The 20,455-nt window shown below is 46.4% G+C and overlaps 2 protein-coding genes across 2 annotated transcripts; both read right to left on the reverse strand.

Moving 5' to 3' along the window:
• Positions 1–743: 743 nt before the first annotated feature.
• On the reverse strand, positions 744–15,755 carry LOC114797903 (dihydropyridine-sensitive L-type skeletal muscle calcium channel subunit alpha-1-like). The gene is made up of 45 exons (XM_028993167.1): positions 15,313–15,755; positions 14,358–14,463; positions 12,426–12,565; positions 12,190–12,323; positions 11,951–12,103; positions 11,292–11,497; positions 11,102–11,205; positions 10,867–11,012; positions 10,660–10,741; positions 10,256–10,416; positions 9,928–10,153; positions 9,630–9,837; positions 9,428–9,548; positions 9,218–9,332; positions 9,017–9,119; positions 8,857–8,926; positions 8,504–8,636; positions 8,281–8,410; positions 8,145–8,204; positions 7,933–8,039; positions 7,757–7,844; positions 7,564–7,671; positions 7,439–7,491; positions 7,200–7,346; positions 6,896–7,097; positions 6,629–6,787; positions 6,431–6,541; positions 6,259–6,342; positions 5,806–5,853; positions 4,962–4,988; positions 4,752–4,877; positions 4,552–4,617; positions 4,382–4,473; positions 4,139–4,298; positions 3,930–4,057; positions 3,751–3,847; positions 3,586–3,688; positions 3,412–3,513; positions 3,196–3,326; positions 2,991–3,113; positions 2,715–2,917; positions 2,563–2,630; positions 2,162–2,259; positions 1,918–2,010; positions 744–1,834 (listed from the first exon to the last, which is right to left on the reverse strand). The coding sequence occupies exons 1-45, from the start codon at positions 15,510–15,512 to the stop codon at positions 1,583–1,585; spliced, it is 5,574 nt and encodes a 1,857-aa protein (XP_028849000.1). The 5' UTR covers positions 15,513–15,755; the 3' UTR covers positions 744–1,582.
• Positions 15,756–15,879: 124 nt separating this feature from the next.
• On the reverse strand, positions 15,880–20,166 carry LOC114797905 (putative protein 2). The gene is made up of 6 exons (XM_028993174.1): positions 20,043–20,166; positions 19,665–19,770; positions 18,751–18,845; positions 18,522–18,630; positions 17,947–18,078; positions 15,880–17,843 (listed from the first exon to the last, which is right to left on the reverse strand). The coding sequence occupies exons 2-6, from the start codon at positions 19,758–19,760 to the stop codon at positions 17,703–17,705; spliced, it is 573 nt and encodes a 190-aa protein (XP_028849007.1). The 5' UTR covers positions 19,761–19,770; positions 20,043–20,166; the 3' UTR covers positions 15,880–17,702.
• Between the last annotated feature and the right edge of the window lie 289 nt (positions 20,167–20,455).

The following is a 20,455-nucleotide window of genomic DNA, read 5'->3' on the forward strand; positions in this document are numbered from 1 at the left end:
ACATTTCAAAATATATTTAAATAAATAAATAAAGAATTTGTAGATCATTTGAATACAGTTAGAACACCATATACATACATAATAAATAGTTTAATGAATAAATACACAAAAAAATGAAAGAAATTAATTCTAATGTTTTTTGAGCCAAGCGAAAAAAAACAAGCACTTCTCGGTTCTCATGCTGCAGAAGTGTTTTTTTTTTTCCAATTGTGCAATTATGCAGAGAAAAGCGAAGACAAAGCCATTCTTAGTTTTTTTCTTAGTCTTATACAGTATTGCTCGTCAGAGGCAATTAAAATTTTATGCCCCTCTCGAAACTCAGTGTATAATTCGGAGTGATGTTGTTTCAAATGCTTTGCTAAATTTACATTTACTGCATTTACGAGACGCCCTTATCCAGAGTGACTTAAATCAGTAGTTACAGGGACAGTCCCCCCCTGGAGACACTCAGGGTTAAGTGTCTTTCTCAGGGACACGATGGTCCTGGGTCTTCTGGTTCATAGGCGAGTGTGTTACCAACTAGGCTACTAAAACTACCACTACGGCAGGGAAACTGGAATTTAAGTATCGACACAGATGCTAATTGATATCAAAATCGATACAAAATTTTAGTTTCGTTTAGGATCTGAGAATCTATTTATTTGACCGCATTAATTGAAAGTTGTTTCCATTCCAGAGTGGAGTCCATGTGTGTTGCGTGAGAAACACAGATTATCGTCTCAAATGACTTTCACTCAAAGTTATGCAAGTGGTGAAAACATATATTTATTTCTCATGCCATGCAATGTGAGCCAGGATGCCAAGATGATGGTCACACAGCGGCAGTCAGCGATTATACAGATCGTTCTGTACTTTTACATTGACATTTAAACTAAAACATCAAGCATCGCCATACTCCAGGTATGGAATGAACTGTTCCAGAAATATCCATCCAAATTTAAAACATCGAGCATTTTAAACATGAAACATCTCTTTAAATGAAGGTAAAAAGGATTTTTTTTTTTTTTTAATTCTCAAATATTGCTAACGCGCCTGTCCAATTGAGCTACAGTGCACACAAGATAAGACCAAGCAGCGATAATTTATTTAACAAAAAAAATCTCCTTAAACTCCACTGGCCAAGGATCCACAGCCCAGGAGCAGGTTGTGGTGGAGTAGTCCAGTCTGAGTTGCAGGTACCGAGGAGAAACTAGCCAGCCCAGAGGTTTCATGAAACATTATCATCGCGTGAACTCTGTAATAAGACCTCTAAAAAAAATAAATAAATTTGAATGCGTTTCTAAAAACCACTACTTGATTTTTCTACATGTTGATTGTAAAATGATGTCATGCATTCGAACACTTGAACCACTGCCATGGTGCCGTTTCTGCTCTGCTTCTGAATCCATGCTGATTCTAACGAAGACGGTGAACCACAAAACACAGCTTGTTCAGTTTGTGAGCTCCAAAATAACTTTGTGTATTGATGTTTTTATTGATAAAAATCGATGTTAACAAAAGTGAGAACATTTGAACGTTGATGCTGCAGAACGGCTGGTCTGGAGACACGAAGGCACCAGAGTGCATCTCAGTAATGTCAGAGCTACGGAACAGAGCCTTGAGAAGAATTCACATGGCGCGATGTGGCTCCCTTCACCTGACTCGTGGCCTCTGCAGGCTCCTCGGGTTCCGCCGGAACCGGGCGCCGTTTGCTGCTGCGGCCATTGAGGATACCCCTCGCCACCCATTCCATGTCCACCACGTTGATGTTCAAGGCATCGGCCATTTCCTGTCTGGTCACCGACACAAAGTTGTGGTCCTGGGCGAGAGGTCCAAGGCCGCCATCTCTCAGCGCCTGAAGTTAAAAGACATTCCTTTTGACATTCTTACACTTCATGCCACGTAAAAAAAACACTCCTATCCATCTTCAGTCGGTACCTCGTGGATCAGCTGGTCAGTGGCTGCCACAGAATGTTCTCTACTCCGCAAAACCTGCAGCTGCCATTGTGAGGTTGAGGGGTTGTACGGGAACTGCACGAAAGAGATCAATCATAAATCTATCTAAAATCTAAAATGGTGGATTCCTTACTACTGCTGCGTAATTTTGGACAGAACTGGAAGCCGCACGTTCTGCCTATAAAGCAGATCCATAGTCCCATTACTGTCCAGCAGTCCTTGTTACCTGGGTGACGTCTGTTCTCACTGTGAACTCAGTCGAGTGTCTGTCTCTTCGTTGGCTACTGGGCGTTTCCTCTCGTAGAAACGCAGTAGTGCCCCCTGCTGGTGGCACCAAAGAACATACAGTACAGAATAGGAAAATTTGTAGATGATGTATTACATTTATATTTACATTTATGCCATTTACCAGATGCCCTTATCCAGAGCGACTTACAATCAGTAGTAACAGGGACAGTCCCCCCCTGGAGACACTCAGGGTTAAGTGTCTTACTACACGATGGTAGTAAGTGGGGTTTGAACCTGGGTCTTCTGGTTCACAGGCGAGTGTGTTACCCACTAGGCCACTACCACCCACATATTGATAGGAAACATATTTGTTCTGAGGTTTAGAAAAAGATGGCCGACCTTGTGTGCAGGGGAATCTGCTGTTGGCGGGCGAAGACCGTGGACTTGCCTCCCTCTCATACACAGATCTGCCACCAGCAGAGCAAGGTTTACATCATCATTAACCTCTTTTAAAGCTGATCACCTCACCCCCCCCCTCTCCAAGATCTCACCCTTCAGTGAAGTTGGCGTTGTTGGTGTTCGTATTGGCTCCTGTCTGAAAGAACTGGAAGGCCGAGTCTGGAGGGGTTTCTGCCTCCTCTGGACGGCTCTCTGAGAACTGCAGGGGCCGCTGGCTGGTGATCTGGATGGACTGGGGGCTGCTGGGGTCGGCCGAGAACGCGTCGGGATTGTTCCCGAACAGGCCGCCGGTCCTCTGAGAACAACAGAGTGAGGTTAGCAGGAGCTCAACCGCAACGGCCATTCTCGCGGCGTGAACCCAGGATCACCCTGTAGATGCCCTCTTCTCCGGACTCCAGCGCGCGCTCCATCTCATCCTCTGCAATCAGGTCTCCAGAGATGGCCCTGTGGAGTTCCGGAGCAGCCTCTTCCTCAATGCTGCGCAGGCCGGCCTGGTGGGAAAGGAAACCGCGACAGCGGTGAGGGCCAATGGACAGAAAGTGACAAAGTGGCGTCCTGCCACCCGCCCGTCACCTGTATCTCAGCCGCGCTCTTTTTCTTGGTGGGCCGGTAACCGTAGTACTCCTCTTGGCGCTTCATGAAATTGCGGAAATGCTCCTGGATGACGAAGGTGGCGTAGAACTTTCCCACCGTCACCTCGTCATCTGAAACAGATTGCGCTCGTGCATTTAAAGTGACAGTGCTCCCATTTTATTTGAGGTTGCGCTTTGATAACTAAACCCCACCCACCTCCGATGGGAGGGATGACCTGGTCAAGCAGCTTCATGCTGGTGCGCTTCCAGATCTTTTTTATGATGGCCCTCAGTTCTTCGTTGGCTTGCTCAAAGTTACCTGATGCAGACATTTACCACATATTACTGATATATTGATTTTTTATAGAGCACTTGGCATATGGTCCCATACCTTCTGTTTTGATCTTCAGGGCTGTTCTGACCAGCGCAAATAAGGTGGCATTGAAGGTGACCGTCCCATCGCAGGTCAGAGGCATGTTCATGGATATCAAGCGCTGTGGAGTTTAGACAACATTATGTTGAGAACTTGCACGAGCCTGTGGCCTAATCGTCTCACCTTGCACGCCGAGCGGTGTGGGCAGAATTTGCCGAAGCCCAGAGGAGGCTGGATTCTCCGCAGCAGCGTCACCACATCCAGATGCTTGATGCGCCCCCTACAGGTCGACAGCATCAACTGCAGTTAATGAACCCGAGGTGGAACGTGCTGATAGCATTTAGCCAGTTCCCCCAACCTACGTGGCCTCCGGGTCATACTCCGCCCAGATCTTCTTAAACTCGTCTAGGTGGTGGGGACCGAGAATCGACCAATCGCGAGTGAGGTAGTCAAAATTGTCCATGATAACAGCCACAAACAGGTTAATGACCTAAACACAGGAGGAACAGCCACATCTTCAGCTGTTCTGTCCAAGAAAGCATATTATATGGGCATGTTATGACCGTATTACCAAGAAGGCACAGAGCATATAGAAGCTGAGGAAATAGAAGGCGGCGAAGTTGGAACCACAGGTGTACTCCTCTCCTGGGCTGTAGTCTGATTTGGGGTCGCAGAGCTTCCCGTACATGCTGTCCAGCATGACCTGCTGCCACCCCTCCCCTGTGGCGCACCTGAAGGTACAAAGGAAAAAATACAAATCCACAACGCACTTCCCTCTCTAACACGATGCATTTGGAGACGAAGCGTGACCCACCGGAACAGCAGCAGAACGGCTCCTGGGAATGTCTGGAAGTTGTTGTTCCGGTTGATCTCAGTTCCGTCAACTAAGGCAATCTTTCCAAACACCTGAAGGAGAAAGGAATATAAATCCAAACACAAGGTACGACACACAGAAATTTAGCATCTAGATTGTATTTAAAGTACCTGCATGCCAATGACTGAATAGATGAAGAACAGCATGACAATCAGGAGAGCAACATAGGGAAGAGCCTGGAGGTAAACAAAATGAAGCAGGGAGTGAGGAACAGCTTTGCAAAAGACAATAAGTGTCCCAGGAGGTCCATGCACATCACTTGTCCTGCACACCTAAGGTCCAGCGACCGAATCGGTGCATAAAGCCTGACCTGGAAAGACTTGATGAAAGTCCACAGCAGGTTGCGGATGCCCTCTGAGCGGTTCAGCAGTTTTATCAGACGCATGACACGGAAGAGTCGGAAGAAAGTGATGGAGACTCGAGCGTTTTCAGCATCCTGTGCAGAGAGCGTGGAGAGTGAGAGGGGGGAAAAACGAGGGGGGAGGAACAGGAACGTCTGGATACTTTTTTTTGGACTTACTGCTATGGCTTGCATTGGGTTTGTTTCCTGAAACAACACATAATAGTAATACAGTTAGACGAAGTCCTTAAACCTTTTCAAAGGTCCCCTATCATTACAATTTGATTATTTAACATGAATACGAGTTCCCCTAGCCTGTCTATGGTCCTGCAGTGGCTATAAATGGCGATAGGTGTAACCAGAGCTTTGGCCATTCTCTTTTGCCGTTCAGAGAGCTGTCGAATCTGGAACTTAGTCCATTATGTTGTCAGAAGGGGCTTTATCTCAACTTCTATAGGCTGCTCTCCTCCTCGTCCCGCCTCTCTCCTCCTCGATAGCATTTAAAGCTACAGACACAGAAACGGAGCATCCTGGGAAATCTCATTGTGGAACTGGATCAAAGTGGCTGTAATTCTGCACCAAAGCTAACTTTTGGAAAGAGATGTCAGATACAGTATTAGGAAACCACTAAGACATAAAAGCAATATAAAAGCAAAAACATTTTAAAAAATCAATGGCAGGGGACCTTTAAATAATGCATGACAGACTCAATTGCTCAATACATTTAGGTTTAAACAATAAAGCAAGGCACTTTGCTTCATTACCTTTAATAAAAATGTCCAAAAACAGATTAATGCAACATAGTAAGAAACAATGTTAATGAAGATTAATGCATGTACACATTTCGAGACATGCATATACAAAAGTTGGATTCTACTGGGTTTAGATATTAGATTTTACTGTTTAGAACCAGATTTAATGTTATTTTTTATTTAGCCGGGTCATCTGCTGTCCCACATTATTTTTTGGGGATGCGGAACACACGTTCAGGCCCATGGCACATGCAGCACGTGCAGATATTTACAGCACAACCGTGAAGACAGTACAGTCCTCCACTCGCGGCCAGGGCGTTCTGAGGAGGACAACAGGGGATGGACAGACAATGGATGACGTGTGTGTGTGAGAGAGAGGGAGAGAAGCAAGTGATGGATGTTTTCACATGAAATCAGAGAAAGAACACTGAGATGATTTCCTAACAGGTTTCATTATAACACTGGCGTCACCATTTTTTTAATGCAGTTTATAATGTGCCCAGAAAACTGTGGTGTGAATGTGACAGTGGTGATGCAAGAATGCGCTGTGTATGGAGGTGGGCAGATGTTGGTGAATGAAGCATCCAGTGACTACTGCATGACAACCAATACTGACCCTGTCCTTAGAACTGAGTCCCTGCAACATATGTCTCTGGGTCAGAGGCTTGAACGAAAGTAGATAATACGAAAGAACTGAGGGAAGAGGAAGTCTGCAGTCTACTCACATCAACTTCACTCAGGACCACATCAACGATACTCCCAATGACAATGAGGAAGTCAAAGACGTTCCAGGGATCTCCAAAGTAGTCCTAGAAACAATGAAAAGAACATGTCAAGTTCTCATCAACTTTGCTCATTCATCCATTCATAATTTGCAGCCTATAGGCAGTTTTGCACCTTGGCTTTAAACGCAACGAGCTTGACAATCATCTCCAAAGTGAAGAGGACGGTGAAGATGAGGTTCAGGGTGTCTGACAGCTTGGTCACGTGGTCAGACTGGTTACAGTGCTGCATATGACAAGCAGGACACGGTACATGAGAAAAGACGGACGTGACGGCCCCCCTTTGCTGCAGTAAGCGGTGAAAATGATTTACCTGTATACCCAAGCAGAGTGTGTTGAGCATGATGAGGAAGAACATCAGGTACTCAAAGTAACACGAGGTCACCACGTACCACACATGATACTGGTAGGGGTTCTTGGGAATGTAGCACCTCAGGGGTCGAGCTTTAAGAGCGTACTGCACACACTGGCGCTGAACGGGGGAGGAAATGGGGCATAAATTAAAAAAATATATATTATATATTCCTTATATAACCCCAATTTCAAATTGAAATAGGCGTATAGGAACTTTTTTTGTTACCTGGTTTTTGTCAAGCTCACAGTTTTTGTACTCCTGCTCTCCTTGCTCCTGGAAAGTAACTATAACAAAACCCACAAAGATGTTCATCATGAAAAAGGCGATGAGGATGATGTAGATGATGAAGAAGATGGAAATGTCGACCCGGTTGTTGAAAACAGGACCCATGTCCTCTTTGTCCGAGTCGATCGCTCTGTAAAGCAACCTATGGGAGGGAGAAGGAAGGGAGGGAGGGGGGTGGGGGTTAAATGTTTCTGCACAATGACAATGAGAGTAAAAAGCTGTCACTGTGTCACCATGTACTCACTGTGGCCAACCCTCAAACGTTGAGACAGTGAAGAGGGCCAGCATCCCATTCAGCACATTATCAAAATTAAAATCGTTGTTCTTCCAGATCCGCGGGCGAACCTCCATGTCGTGCAGCTTATTCTGAACATGTTTAATGTAAAATCCCCTGAGAAAGACGATTACGGGAGTTTATTGTTCATACTGAAGTAACATCAATGTTAATTACTTGTGTTTTATATGTAGAAACGATGAACTCACTGGCAGTCTACCTCCGTCATTTTTGAAGGGTCAGTGCAGGAGAAAAACTTCCCCTGCAATAAATCACCAAGGCTTGAATCGTACACACATTTTTACAGCGTGGAGGAAAAAAAAAAACATCTCACCTTAAACAACTGCACCCCAATGCAGGCAAACATGAAGTCCAGAAGCATGGTGACCAGGACGATGTTCCCAATGGTCTTGACGGCGGCGAATAGACACTGGACTACATGCTGGCGATGAAGAAAAAGTACAAAGCATCACGATACCACACAGAAACTACAACAAGTGAGTATGTATTTGTGTGGAAATCCACACCTTCAGTCCTTTGGCTCTGTTTATGGCTCTTAAAGGCCTAAGGACCCTCAAAACCCTGAGAATCTTCACCACAGAGATGGCACTAGACCTGCACAGGACAGACAACCTCTGTTATGGTCGCCAAGGGAGACCTTGGAGAACATGAATGCACCAAAACTACTTTTTTCCCCCCTTACTCCATTCCCATAGAAAGGAGGGACACGCCCACAACAAGGAGATCCAGGATGTTGAAGGAGTTTCTGCAGAAGGAGCCCTTGTGCAAAAATGCTCCATAAACGGTCATCTGAAATGTATTAAAAAAAGAAGTTACTTCACACTTGCAAACTAGCACAACCCGGATTGGAATAGTCAAACCTTAAATCAGAAAGGGCATTTTGAATATTTTCACCTTGAGGACAATTTCAATGGTAAACACAGTGGTGAAGACGATATCGGCGTAGGCCAGGACCTACAGGGAACAGGGTGACATGTATCCAAACTTCCAAAGAAGCTTCACGGATTCAGAGAGGCATTTGGAGCCATACTTGGTTTCTGAAAGACTTGGGGTCGATGGGGTCCTCCGCCGCCAGGGCAATGCTACTGAGGAGGATAAACAGCAGGATGATGTTGGTGAAGGTGGTGGCGTTGATGATCCGGTGGCAAATCTTTCGCAGCCTTTCAGTGGAACAAAAAAATAAATAATAATTTACAGACCCGTTTGATTTTTTTTGGGAAAATACATTTCGAGACCATGCTGAGGGTCCCCACTTGTTCTCAGGACCAAATATGAAGAAGGAGCTGGCCACTGGTATAGGCTCCGCCTTCTCTTTCAGCTGGAGGTCGGCCATAGGCCTCGGTCTAGGGCTAATGGGGATCTCCGGCTCCTCCTCCTCATCATCTCCTGAGTATAAAAGGAGAGCATACGGAGAATAATCTTCAGCGTTACAAAAATATAAAAACGAGAGCAAGGCACAATAAAAATAGCCGTGAGCCGTGATTTAAAACCTGCCCCGGTGCGTGATCCCGGCAGCCTGGGGCTAATAATAAAAAAAGCTCACAGCGAATCTGCCCCATGCTCGGCTCATCTTTCGGGTGCGGGCGCATGCATATCGAACCGTTACCTGGAAAGTCTGCTGCCGGAAAAGGGTCCTTCACCTCGTTGACGTTTGACTCGAATTCGTCTACCTTCAGCTGAAAGTGGAGGTGCGCCCGTGTTAGTGGCCTGAACCAAAATCACGCAGGAGTGGCTCCATTTTCCCTAGCGTGTTGTAAAGATACCACCTTGGCTGTGGTGGGCATGCCCTCCGCCGCTTTGGCCCGCTGCTCTGCCAGCTTTTTGGCCAGCTTCTCCTTCTCCTCTTCACTCTTCTCCGACACGGTTCCCCTAGTGGGTTGAATGTGACATATATACGGTAAAAACATATACACCATTCTTTCGTTATAAAAGGAATGATGATGTATTCAGTCATTTTGAAATGATACCGCTGCAGCTTTTTGCGCATCATTTCTTCTTTTTTCTCCTTCTGAGCCGACGTCAGGCTGCCGGCTTCAGCCAGATTGTCCACAGCAATGGCCAAAAAGACATTCAGAAGGATATCTGGCCAGAGGCGATTCAGGAAGGATCAGAACAGATTTTTCTCTCCTCATTTAAACAATCCTCATAGAATGGAAGCACGTTGTGTTGAAGGATACAGTTTCCACAGACAAAGAGGATGATGAAATAGATGGAGACGAGGATGCCTGGAAATACCGGCCCCCCATGAGCCATGATTCCATTATACATGATAGAGTTCCAGTCCTCTCCAGTTAAGACCTAAACATAGAATTAATATTCATATTTCATTCTGAAAAGACGCCGATGTGGAAACGGCGCAGCAGCTTAAGCGAAATAAACCTGGAAGACGCTGATGAGCGCCTGGGGGAAGTTGTCGAAGTTGCTGCGTTGCACCTCCCGGTCCGGGAAGTTGAACTTGCCACCAAACACCTGCATGCCCAGGAGGGAGAAGATGACGATGAAGAGGAAGAGGAGGAGCAACAGGGAGGCGATGGAGCGGACGGAGTTCAGCAGCGAGGCCACCAGGTTGCTGAGAGACCTCCAGTACCTGCACAATCAGCAGCAGAGAAAATAACAAGCCTCCCCGCCATTCACAGTACACCCCGTCCTGGTCTGTAGTCTGCAGGAAACGACTCACTTGGTGACCTTCAGCAGGCGCAGCAGGCGTATGCATCTCATGACGGTGAAGCCCAGCGGTGACATGACGCCTGCCGCGATCAGGACGATCTCAATCAGGCCCACCACCACCACGAAGCAGTCAAAGCGGTTGAAGACGGACATGAAGTACGCCCGCGGGCCCAGCGCATACATCTTGATGAACATCTCCATGGCGAACAGAACGACCAGGATCGTGTTGACAACGTCTGAAGGCAAGGCGAGGTGACCACGGCGTCAATTTACAACACGAGTATGACAAGGCAGTGACAACAGTAACATACACAGCAGCTTGGATCTTAATAACCAACCCTGTAGGCGAGTGAGCGATTCGGACTGATTGTGGTGTTCCGTAGCAATGTTCAGAGTGTTCAGGAAGACCAGCAGGATCACCAGCCAGTAGAACGTCTTCGACTTCACCCAGATCTGGCTTTTACGCCACATGACACGGTTCCAGCGGCGGGCCAGCCTGCTGAGAGTTTGAAAGAGAGGCGGGATCAGCAGGGACGGTAAGGATGGAGGCAGTGGTGGTACTGGGGCACTGCTCCCCGGGCGCCTATCATGGCTACCCACTGCTCACTCAGGGTGATGGGTTAAATGCAGAGGACACATTTCACTGTGTGCACCGTGTGCTGTGCTGCTGTGTATCACATGTGACAATCACTTCACTTTAAGGATGCTTCTGAAATTTGAGGAGACTTCTCCCTACACTTACTAGTAGAAAACCATGCGACTGAGTCCTTCCTTATCATACAGGCTGTCCGTTTCGGAGCCATTGTCCTTCAGAGGAAGAAGCCCTAAAAATAGAATTAGAACAAATTAGCATCTTGGAAGAAGCCACTTTTGATTGGGATGTATTTTCCTGGGATTAAATGAGATGTAGCGCAGAGCATTGCATAGACCCTGGAAGTTCTTTTTTTACCTTTTCCTTCACCATCACTGTCCAGGATCTCAGCATGGGTGATCCACTCCATGTAACCCTTCAGGTCTTCATCCAGCTGTTGCTTTTCCCTGAGCTTCTGGAACTCGCCCCTCGATTTGGCTTTCTCTCGCTCTTTAGTGAACTCCCTTGTGGAACGAAAGGAGGGGCGATGAGTCCAATCGATTCAACTGCATTTTACACGTGCCATGAACATAATGTCCAGCAGGCTCCATACCCACTCAGCACCCCCAGAACCAAGTTGAGTATGAGGAAGGATCCCAGGAGGATCATGGTCACAAAATAAAGCCACGGCCAATCTTTACCAATGGCGTCGTTCACCTGCACAAACAAAGAAACAGGTTAATGCCTCAACGTCCCGAGAACAGCGTGTCCTGTTCACCAGAGACCCAGCAGGGGACACCGACCCAGTACAGGACATCCGTCCAACTCTCCGTTGTGATGCACTGGAAGACCGTAAGCATGGCAAAGCCAAAGTTGTCAAAGTGCGTGATGCCATTGTTGGGCCCGGGCCAGTCTGCCCGACACTCGCTGCCGTTGATAATGCAGCGGCGCCCGTGACCTGCCTGGGCACACGGGGAAGGTGCCTCGTTTTCCTCAACCGCAAGGATATCTGTGAGACAAAGGGGACAATAATATAATGCTCTCAACATGACTGGTAGCATTTGACTCTCTAGCCCCATGTTTGGATTTTTGGTGCTCAATTGGGATCAATTTTGAGAAACTGTATAATGCATTTTATGTAAAATGATGGAATGATCGTAATAATAATCCTTTCATTTAAGGCTTTGTTATTCATAAAATGCTTATTTGTTGCCATGACATTTGACCAAACATTTTTTTTTGTTCTAATCAGTTCATCTTTGAGACCAAGTGAAAATTCATACCAATTTAGAATGTATTGCATCAAGGTCAATTACATTAGGATGCACATGAGGTGACCTTTGACACGCCAAATTAGTCAAAGTTTAATGTTGTAATGGGTTCCTAATAATGGGAGTCAGAGGGTCTTTGACTTCAGATTTGAAGACAGTGTTGAACCTGTTCCTCATTGCTCCACACCAACCTGTGCCCTTGTAGTAGCAAGTCTTGTGCATCTTGCACTTGAAGAGCTCCAAACCCATAATGGCATACAGAGTGACCATGAAGAAGACCAGCAGGGCGATGTGCAGAAGTGGCAGCATTGATTTGAGGATTGAGTTCATAACCACCTGCAGGCCTGGAGGAGAACAAAAATAATCTTTTTTTTTGCATTTGTTTCAATGTTGCATATGTTGAGGGTGGCGCCTGGTGGATCTTTCTTACTAGGGACTCCAGAGACGAGTCGCAGGGGCCGCAGGACTCTGAACGCTCGCAGGGCTTTCATGTCGAAGCCGCCACCCTTCTCCGTGGGGACTCCAGATATTGTGTTTATGGTGTCCAGGATAATCGTGAACAGGCTGTGTTATCACCACCCACACAATACACAATTTATCACCACAGCCATCAAATTTCATACCATGAAAGGTTAAAACCAGAGAATTTCATAAATATAATCTTACCCCATGAAGACGATGACAAAATCCAGAATGTTCCAGCAATTTCGTAAATATGCCCCTTCGTGGAACAGTAGCCCATATGCCACTATCTTCATGAAGCACTCTGTTGTGAAAATGACCAGGAAGATGTACTCCAGACTCTCCTGCCGAATAAAAGCCACAGAGGCAATGAATCTCCGATTGAAATGGAACTGGTTTTCATGTGTACCAAGTCACGATTCTGCATCCTGTGTAAATTTTCTTTCATGCAAAAACACAAAGCAAACGGATTATGAAACTGCATCTGGTTCTTACAACAATTCTTACAACATTTACATTTACAGCATTTACCAGACGCCCTTATCCAGAGCGACTTACAGTAGTTACAGGGACAGTCCCCCCCCCAGCTCAGGGATACAATGGTAGTAAGTGGAATTCAAACCCGGGTCTTCTGGTTCATAAGCGAGTGTATTACCCACTAGGCTACTACCCCCCTACAGCATCAACGTGGACTGAAGTGGTTGTTTTTCACGGCGCTACGGTGACCCAGTACTGCGCCCCTCGCGTCACCCTGATCCCGTTTCAAGACCCGGCTGGTGCCAGAACCAGGCCGAGGGGCCGTTATGGAGGCCATCAGGCCAATGAAATCGAATGAGACGTCCCATACCTACACCGTGGGACGGTACGACTACATGGCGGGGCATGTGTCATCGCTGCTTGAAAAAGCATTTCACTTTTCCAGTCCCGTTATCTCAGCAGATATGAATGCCAGAGTTGATTTAATAAAGCAAATCAACCCACCAGTGTAAAACACACAGGGGTGGACAGTATTCTTTATTAATAATACTTCTTGCCACACATTCGAATATAGAATTACTTATTATTTTAACACAGTTCAACCAATCAGATTCTAGAATCATTAAAAAAAATATTTGGTTCCAAAGCGGACCTAAATGATGATGGAGAACTGAAATAGATTTAAAAATGCATGAATCTATATGAAACACGTGAGCTATGCTCAGCTATTTGACTGAGCATTAAAAATACACATGATATGAGGAGCCAAAAGGCTCTTGGAGTCAACACGGAAGAAACTCTAATCCCAGAAGTGGGGGAGCCATTTCTGCCGAATTCCCCCCCAGGGGCCGTGGTTTATCTTTGAAGCCCACACTCAGTGGCGTGGAATCGGTCCCCCACCGCGGCGTCAGCGCTGGGGTGTCGGCTAAATATAAAGCAGGAGCCCGGTGGCCGCGGGGCGAGCACCTGCCGCTCCTCTTTAGTTTCAGTTTCATAAACAAATTATGAATTCCAGATGACAGGCAGGCCTGATCCGAGATCAGCTGCCCCACTGTGACCCGATGCTGCTGGCGGGCGGTCTCGACTGTATTCGGTTTGTGTTAAGGATCCTTGTCAGCTTCCTGACAGGTCCAGATAAGGCTGCCTGAAAGAGATGAGGGTGCTATGAGGTGATGTGAAGGTCTTATAACCACATAATAATGGTTTGAAAGTGGCTCAAAACAGCATCTGCTGCTTAAACCCAGAGGAAAAGACCCTTAACAGGACGCAAAAAGTCATCAAATCCTGCCGAAAATCTTTTCCAATGTCTCGGATTTTTCAAATCCAACCAAGAGACCCAGTCTGCCAGGAAGACTCGTTCACCGTCTCCGCATTATGGAATTCCAATTTAAAAAATGGAACGTCCGACTATTCAGAGAGTTCAATCGAAACAAAGACGTCGTTCCCACGCGTTCACATCACTGCCAAGCCTTTCAACAGACGACTGAACGGATCGTTTTTCATTTCAGCAGCTGCTGTTCTCCTACGTCCATATGGCCGCCACCATCCTGAGTCATCAGACGGAGGCCCGAACGAATTCAGTAACATTTCACATTTTTACTGGAGGTTTGGTGCAATTGATTTAAAAAAAAAAAAAAACAAAAACTAAAGTTCGCTCACTAGATTGGCGTTGGTGTTATTCATGTCTTCCTCGGGCATGGGCAGGAACACGGCCAGGGCCACACAGTTCGCAAAGATCGCCAGCAGGATGATGATTTCAAAGGGTCTGGCGGTGAGCACTCAGGATTTATAAGGGCAGATTCATGTTAGTCAGGCATTTAAATACCTGCTTTCTACAGGCACCATCAAAGATCATCAACGGGACGGTGATTTCAGGAGTCCTGATCACATTCTTTATTCCATTATTCATTTACTGGGGGAGATTAATGGCATTTAGGTAACAGATGCTAATAAAAACCAGATTATTCAGCAGGGTCCCTAGTAAAGGTTTACCCACGTGTATTACCAGGCTGGTAAAGGGTCGTAAATCTACATTCTGCTTTAAAAGGCAGCAGAAACCGTGACCTGTGCACACGGGGGTCCGCATGAGCCTGGACGCACGGGGGCCCGCGGCGTTTACCGCTCAGCACGTACACCGCGAACCTGTGTGGTCCCCCGTCCGAAACCTCACACCTTGCTGTGTACGTAACCCTGCCCCCGGACGGCGGCCTGCGGGGGGCGCCGCTTGAGAATTCCCCTGCCAGGTCAGCAGAGGGCTGGACTTGATGCGAGGGGACAGCTGCAGCCAAACTCGCTTTACATTAATGCCCGTCAATTATGCGCCAGGGCCTTACATGGGTTCTTTGGCTTGAATCTGCTGACTTTTTGCCACTAAATTAAACTAAAAATGTCAAATTGCACACATGCAGAGCGTGGAGTCACAGGAAGGAAGCATCGAATATGAGAAGCAATTAAAAAAAACTTAATCAGTCTGTATTTACACCGGCAGCCCGAAACAGTGAGAGGTCAGTCCGTGGCGCATAACGGAAATCTTCACATGACGACCCCCCCGACCGCTGTCCCCAGCATCACAATGGCATCCGGTACCCGTGACCCCCCCACTGCAGAAGGATACTTCCACTCCACGATGTTGATGCAGGTCCTGCGGATGCGGTTCCTCAGGGGGAAGAGGAAGAGGGTGCGGGCGGGCCGCGGATTCCCCCCGGTGGCCTGCAGCTTTTTCAGCTTCTCCCGCTGCTTCCTCTTCAGCTCTTCCTCGTTCATGATGAAGGAGGTCAGTGCCGGCATGTTGCTGGGCACTTTCTCGGTATCCATCTTTCACCAGTTAACCTTCAAAACCGTTCCTTCGCTCTTCTTCTTCGACCACACGTCCTCCTCTTCTCTCCCAGAGTTCCACCGTCTGCCTCCTTGGCCACGTTCTCGGCTGGAAACCTACACCGGCCTGAAGAAACTGAAGGAGCGGGAGCCGCAGTTGGCCCGTGCCGGCGTTTATATATATATATAGACGGTGAGCGAGTGTCCATGCTTGGGGTGAGGGAGCAGAGGGAAGGAGGGCGGGGCAGGCAGCAAACCGGAGGACTGGTGGAACAGTGGTCCCATCCCGGTGCGTTTCCACCACGCATCTGGAACCATGAAGGTGGAAAAACAAGCCCAAGCGCTAAAGAACGACAGGAGGGAGGGCTTTTCAAACTCGTTTAAACTTTATGTTCTCCAGATCTGCACAGACACAACAAACACAAACCAGCGGCTTCGGCGTCATTACATGTGGGAAAGCAGCAGAGGTCCCACATTTACACCGTGGGACGGCAATACAACAATGTCACACAAACACAAGGAATGAAGAAATAAATAACAGTTTCATAATTCATAAAAGCTTATACCAGAGTGAGAAGATGGTGAGGTTTTTACATGGCATGCCAGCTACCCGGCCCACCATATTGCAAAGTATCTGGGAGGGTTTTGAATTGCTGTTAAGGGATAAAGTGAATGTGAGAAGATTTTTTTTTTTTTTTTTTAAATCATACATGATCCATTACATGACACATACAGTGTAGGTTCGTTAAATTACACTTCCAAGTCTTTTCTAATCTTGAATTTTTTTTTTGCAAGAGAACCATATTGTTTATTCAACGGCAAATCCTTCAAAGGAAATCCTGATTCGTTTCAATCAATAAATCTGATTACATTCTCAGTCCCCTGCACAACAGTCTCCTCCTCTTCTACGTTTGGTCTTTACTGCAGACATTCAAGTTCAACGTCTGATCAAAACATTTTTTAAAAAGCGATGCACTAATAACGGAAGCTTTTTTTGTTTTTCTAGCTAAATGTATTACAAAGGAAGTATTATTCGGGCCAAATGTGCAAAGGCAGAGAGGAAGACCCTGAAGTGCCCTTAAAAATGTACGAGTCTTTGCATCAGGCTTTGCCCTTCAACTAAGCTCCCATGATGCAATGTCCTAATAGCGCAGCGCAGAGCAACCAATGAAGAGGCTGCATGAAGTGAATTAAAGCTACTACCAGACATGGAAGTGAAAGCTTCGTCCGCTAACAGCGGCTATAAACCGCCTTCAGGCGGCTAGCTTTGGTTCCTGTCGTAGCGACATTCGGTCTTGTGTGTCAAGCCCTAGTCTACGACGGACCGTGGCCGGCAAGTGCAAATTTACAAAATGCGAGACACTTTTACAATCATCGAAAACAAATTTACCACACGTGACGTTTCGTTGGGAATCGTTTTGGTGTTTCCTGTTGTAATTGTATGCTCAGGGTGAACAAACATAGCCTTTTCCCCAGATCGGTCCTCTTTTCAAGACCAGGAAGTCGCGTCCAGCCGGGTTTTTCGCTTGCCTAATTGGTCATGTGCCAGGGGAGAGCACACATTTGCATTTTATACCAATAAACTTTCCTACCTAAGGCGCCCTCTTTTTCACAAGCTTGAATCTGGTCACCCTAGATTCCCACAAAATCTCCGGTTTATCGTTAACTGCCCTTTCCATCTGATTTGCGTGTTTATTAATCGTTTTATTGCGCTGGCTAAAATGTTTCACTTTTTGCAAGTAGGATTTGCACTTCTCAGCCTCTGTAATGATGTGGTAACTCTCCACAAGACAATTAACAAGCCATGCTAGAGGATTATTCAGTTTTTTTTAAAGTGCAGAACATGCAACATGGGGAAATGCAATGCTTTACGAAATTGGGCGTGTTAATCACGTTCGGCCCATTGTGTGGAACTGGAACCAGATCCTCCTACTAGTACTCGGCATCAGGCCCAGCATCAGCCAGGTTTTAGTATTTAAAGCATTTCTGCGCTGGTCACTTGGGGTCTAGCATGGATCTGTGTGGCATGAAATATAGCATTTTAAGATTACTAATAAATAAAACGTGGTCTGAATTAAAACGCGTACGTCGTTCCTCCTTCAGAAGGCGCAGCGTTTTTAAAACAGTAAAATATAACGGCGCAAGTTCTGTGCGGCTTTGACCGGACACTGCTGTACCAGCCAGGACAGTCTAGCTGAGCATCTTGTGACGGTCGAAGACGGTCTTGCGCTGCTCCTGGACCTGCTTTTTCCACCTCTGCTGCGCTCCCTCCACCCTCTCCAGCACCGTGTTGGCCCTGGGCTGGCCTCCTTCCGCTGGGGGGCGGGTGTCCTGGACCACAGGGGCAGACGGGGGAAAAAAGGAAAGCTGAATTGCGGAGCCCACGGCGGATCTGAAAGGGTTTCTGGCAGCACGATTCGGTGTGTGCGTGTACCTCGGCGTCATCTTCGTTGTGCAGACGCTGTATGTACGGGTCGTGTTTACGCATTAGCGGGTCCACCAGCAGAAGGAACAGCATGTACAGAAACAGCGTGCCAACCACTGACAAGTAGATTATGATAGTCACCTACAGGGCAAAAGGAACATTTTTAGGACCGTGAACATGTTTCAAATGCCGTTTTTTCTACTGCGGCTAAACAGTGGGTTTTTAGAACGGGCTGGATTGGCCCTTTATTAAGCATTTCTTACTTTTTTTCTTCATTTTGCACCTTAAATGTTAAGAGATAATTGCTAAGTGTTCATTGTGACTTTAGACTTTCTGTCTTAACTAAGGGGACTATGATCAGAGGAAGGTTAAGTTTAAAATAAAAATGTTCAAATGTAATTTTTTTCCCCTGGTACTTATTTTAAATGAGTCATAAAAATATCAATAATTATCGATATGGACTGATTTGAAACACTGATATTGTGATCCAGTTTTCAGCCGTATCACCCACCCCTATCCTGTAAACCTGAAATCTCACCGAGAACGTCACATAAACGCACTGAGGCGAGTAAAAGAAACCACACCTTGATTGTGTTGCTGCTGCGCTCCTCGTATTTACATTCGCAGAGCAGGCAGTAGGCTTCCACATCATGTCCGGGTACAGGCATCGGCTCCACCACATGCAGACAGGTGCTGAAGACCAGGAAAAAGGAGGTCCATCCAAAAAACTGTGCAAACTTCACCTGCTCTTACTGCGTTGAATAAGCACCGGGAGATCTGAGCAGGAAATTGACAGGATGAGGAAGCACTCACCAGTCCTTCTGGGACACGTTCCTGCTGTTATAGATATGTCCACTGATGTTCCTGTATGGCGGGCAGATGCACTTACAACGCACATCCTCAAAGCTCTGAAACAGAAGAAACCACACACAGGTACAATGCACAGCGAAGTATGACAATGTTCGAAATTCAAAAAATGTGATATTACAGAACACTTTTATAAGTAACAGGATCAAATGACGGCAGATGAGACACAGCGAGGTAGCGGTGGCATGTCCTATGCCTTCCTAAGTCTCCCTGAAGCACCGTCTGATTTCATAGACTGTGTTCCCCTAGCCAGATGGATTTAACATTTCATTTATAGAACTGTTCATACTCTTTTAGGAACACAAACAAATATAATAAAAGCAAAAAGAAGGTATTTATAAGCAAGATTATAAAAATATATTTTGAACATTGTTTCGGTGTCTGTAGCTTTAAATCCTAATAAGGAGGAGGGAGGCGGGACGAGGAGAGCGATCGAGGGGACATTCGCGGGACCCCTCAACTTCATTCACCAACCACAATGTTTGGTGCATACAGGAATAGTAAAATGAACCAACTGGTCCTTTAGAGTCACCGAGCAACTGCAATGCTTTACACGTTTTGAAGACATGACGGTCGGTGGAGATGTTTTTGGGCAGGGGTGGGAAATTCTCTGGGTGGAAAAAGCATGAGAAATTGGAGGTAAACTTTCCCCTTATGTCATAAGGGGACAAATTCCAGATCAAACCAAAGAATGACCAAAGCACACTTTACACCTATCGCCATTTCTAGCCACTGCAGGACCATAGACAGGCTGAGGGCATTTGTAATAATGTTAAATAATCTAAGTCACATTTTCATGTCAATGGACCTTGAAAACTACCAGAACCGTAACAGTGATGATGATTATGGTGGTGGTTTACCTTGTCGGCGTGAGTAATGGACAGGACCTCGAAGAAGATTAAGAGCAGCAGGGCAGCCATCGGAGCCCGGAGTGTCTGTAATGCACCTGGCGACATGATCCAAACCCTGCACACACAAACGTGAGCTTTAACCGCGTTTCAAAGCACCTTGAATAAACATCACGAAACTCAGCACGGCATTTGGAAGGAACAAGACCAGTGATTTACAACGCCGCTTACATTATAACATTTGTGTGTATTTATACACTGTACACGGGACGCTGTAAGCGTGTTATGCTAACGGAAGTAGCTCATTTACTTCCTCTTTCACCGTTTTTCGTCACACGTTCTCTTCACGGCCACATGCCTCGCACGTTTCGCCCACGAACCGCCGCCTACCTGCACGATGCCGGCAAAGCACGACTCGACGGCAGACGTTTGTCGGCACGTACAGAATTTGGTGTTGATGAACTTCACGGGTTTCTTCTCGTCGTCGTGCGGAAGAGCGGCGCCGCGCCATCTCTGGCTCCACTGCGCCCCCCGCCGGTCTGGAGCCAAACCAGAGGCGCCGTTTCAACAGTTCTTTATTAATGCACTTTATCGCCTCAGAGCCAAATATTTTATTATGAGGGGCCGTTTAGGAAATATTTCAGACTTTTGTTACAAAAACACATGTGAAACTCATACTCATTTACATATGAAACTGACAAGCACACATTTATACTACTGAAAACTCTCACACACGTATATGAAACACTCACACAAATCCACGTGAAATGGACACGGATACACACACATACAGTACAGGCCAA

The sequence above is a fragment of the Denticeps clupeoides genome, chromosome 10, assembly GCF_900700375.1.
Source record: "Denticeps clupeoides chromosome 10, fDenClu1.1, whole genome shotgun sequence".
Lineage (NCBI taxonomy): Eukaryota > Metazoa > Chordata > Actinopteri > Clupeiformes > Denticipitidae > Denticeps > Denticeps clupeoides.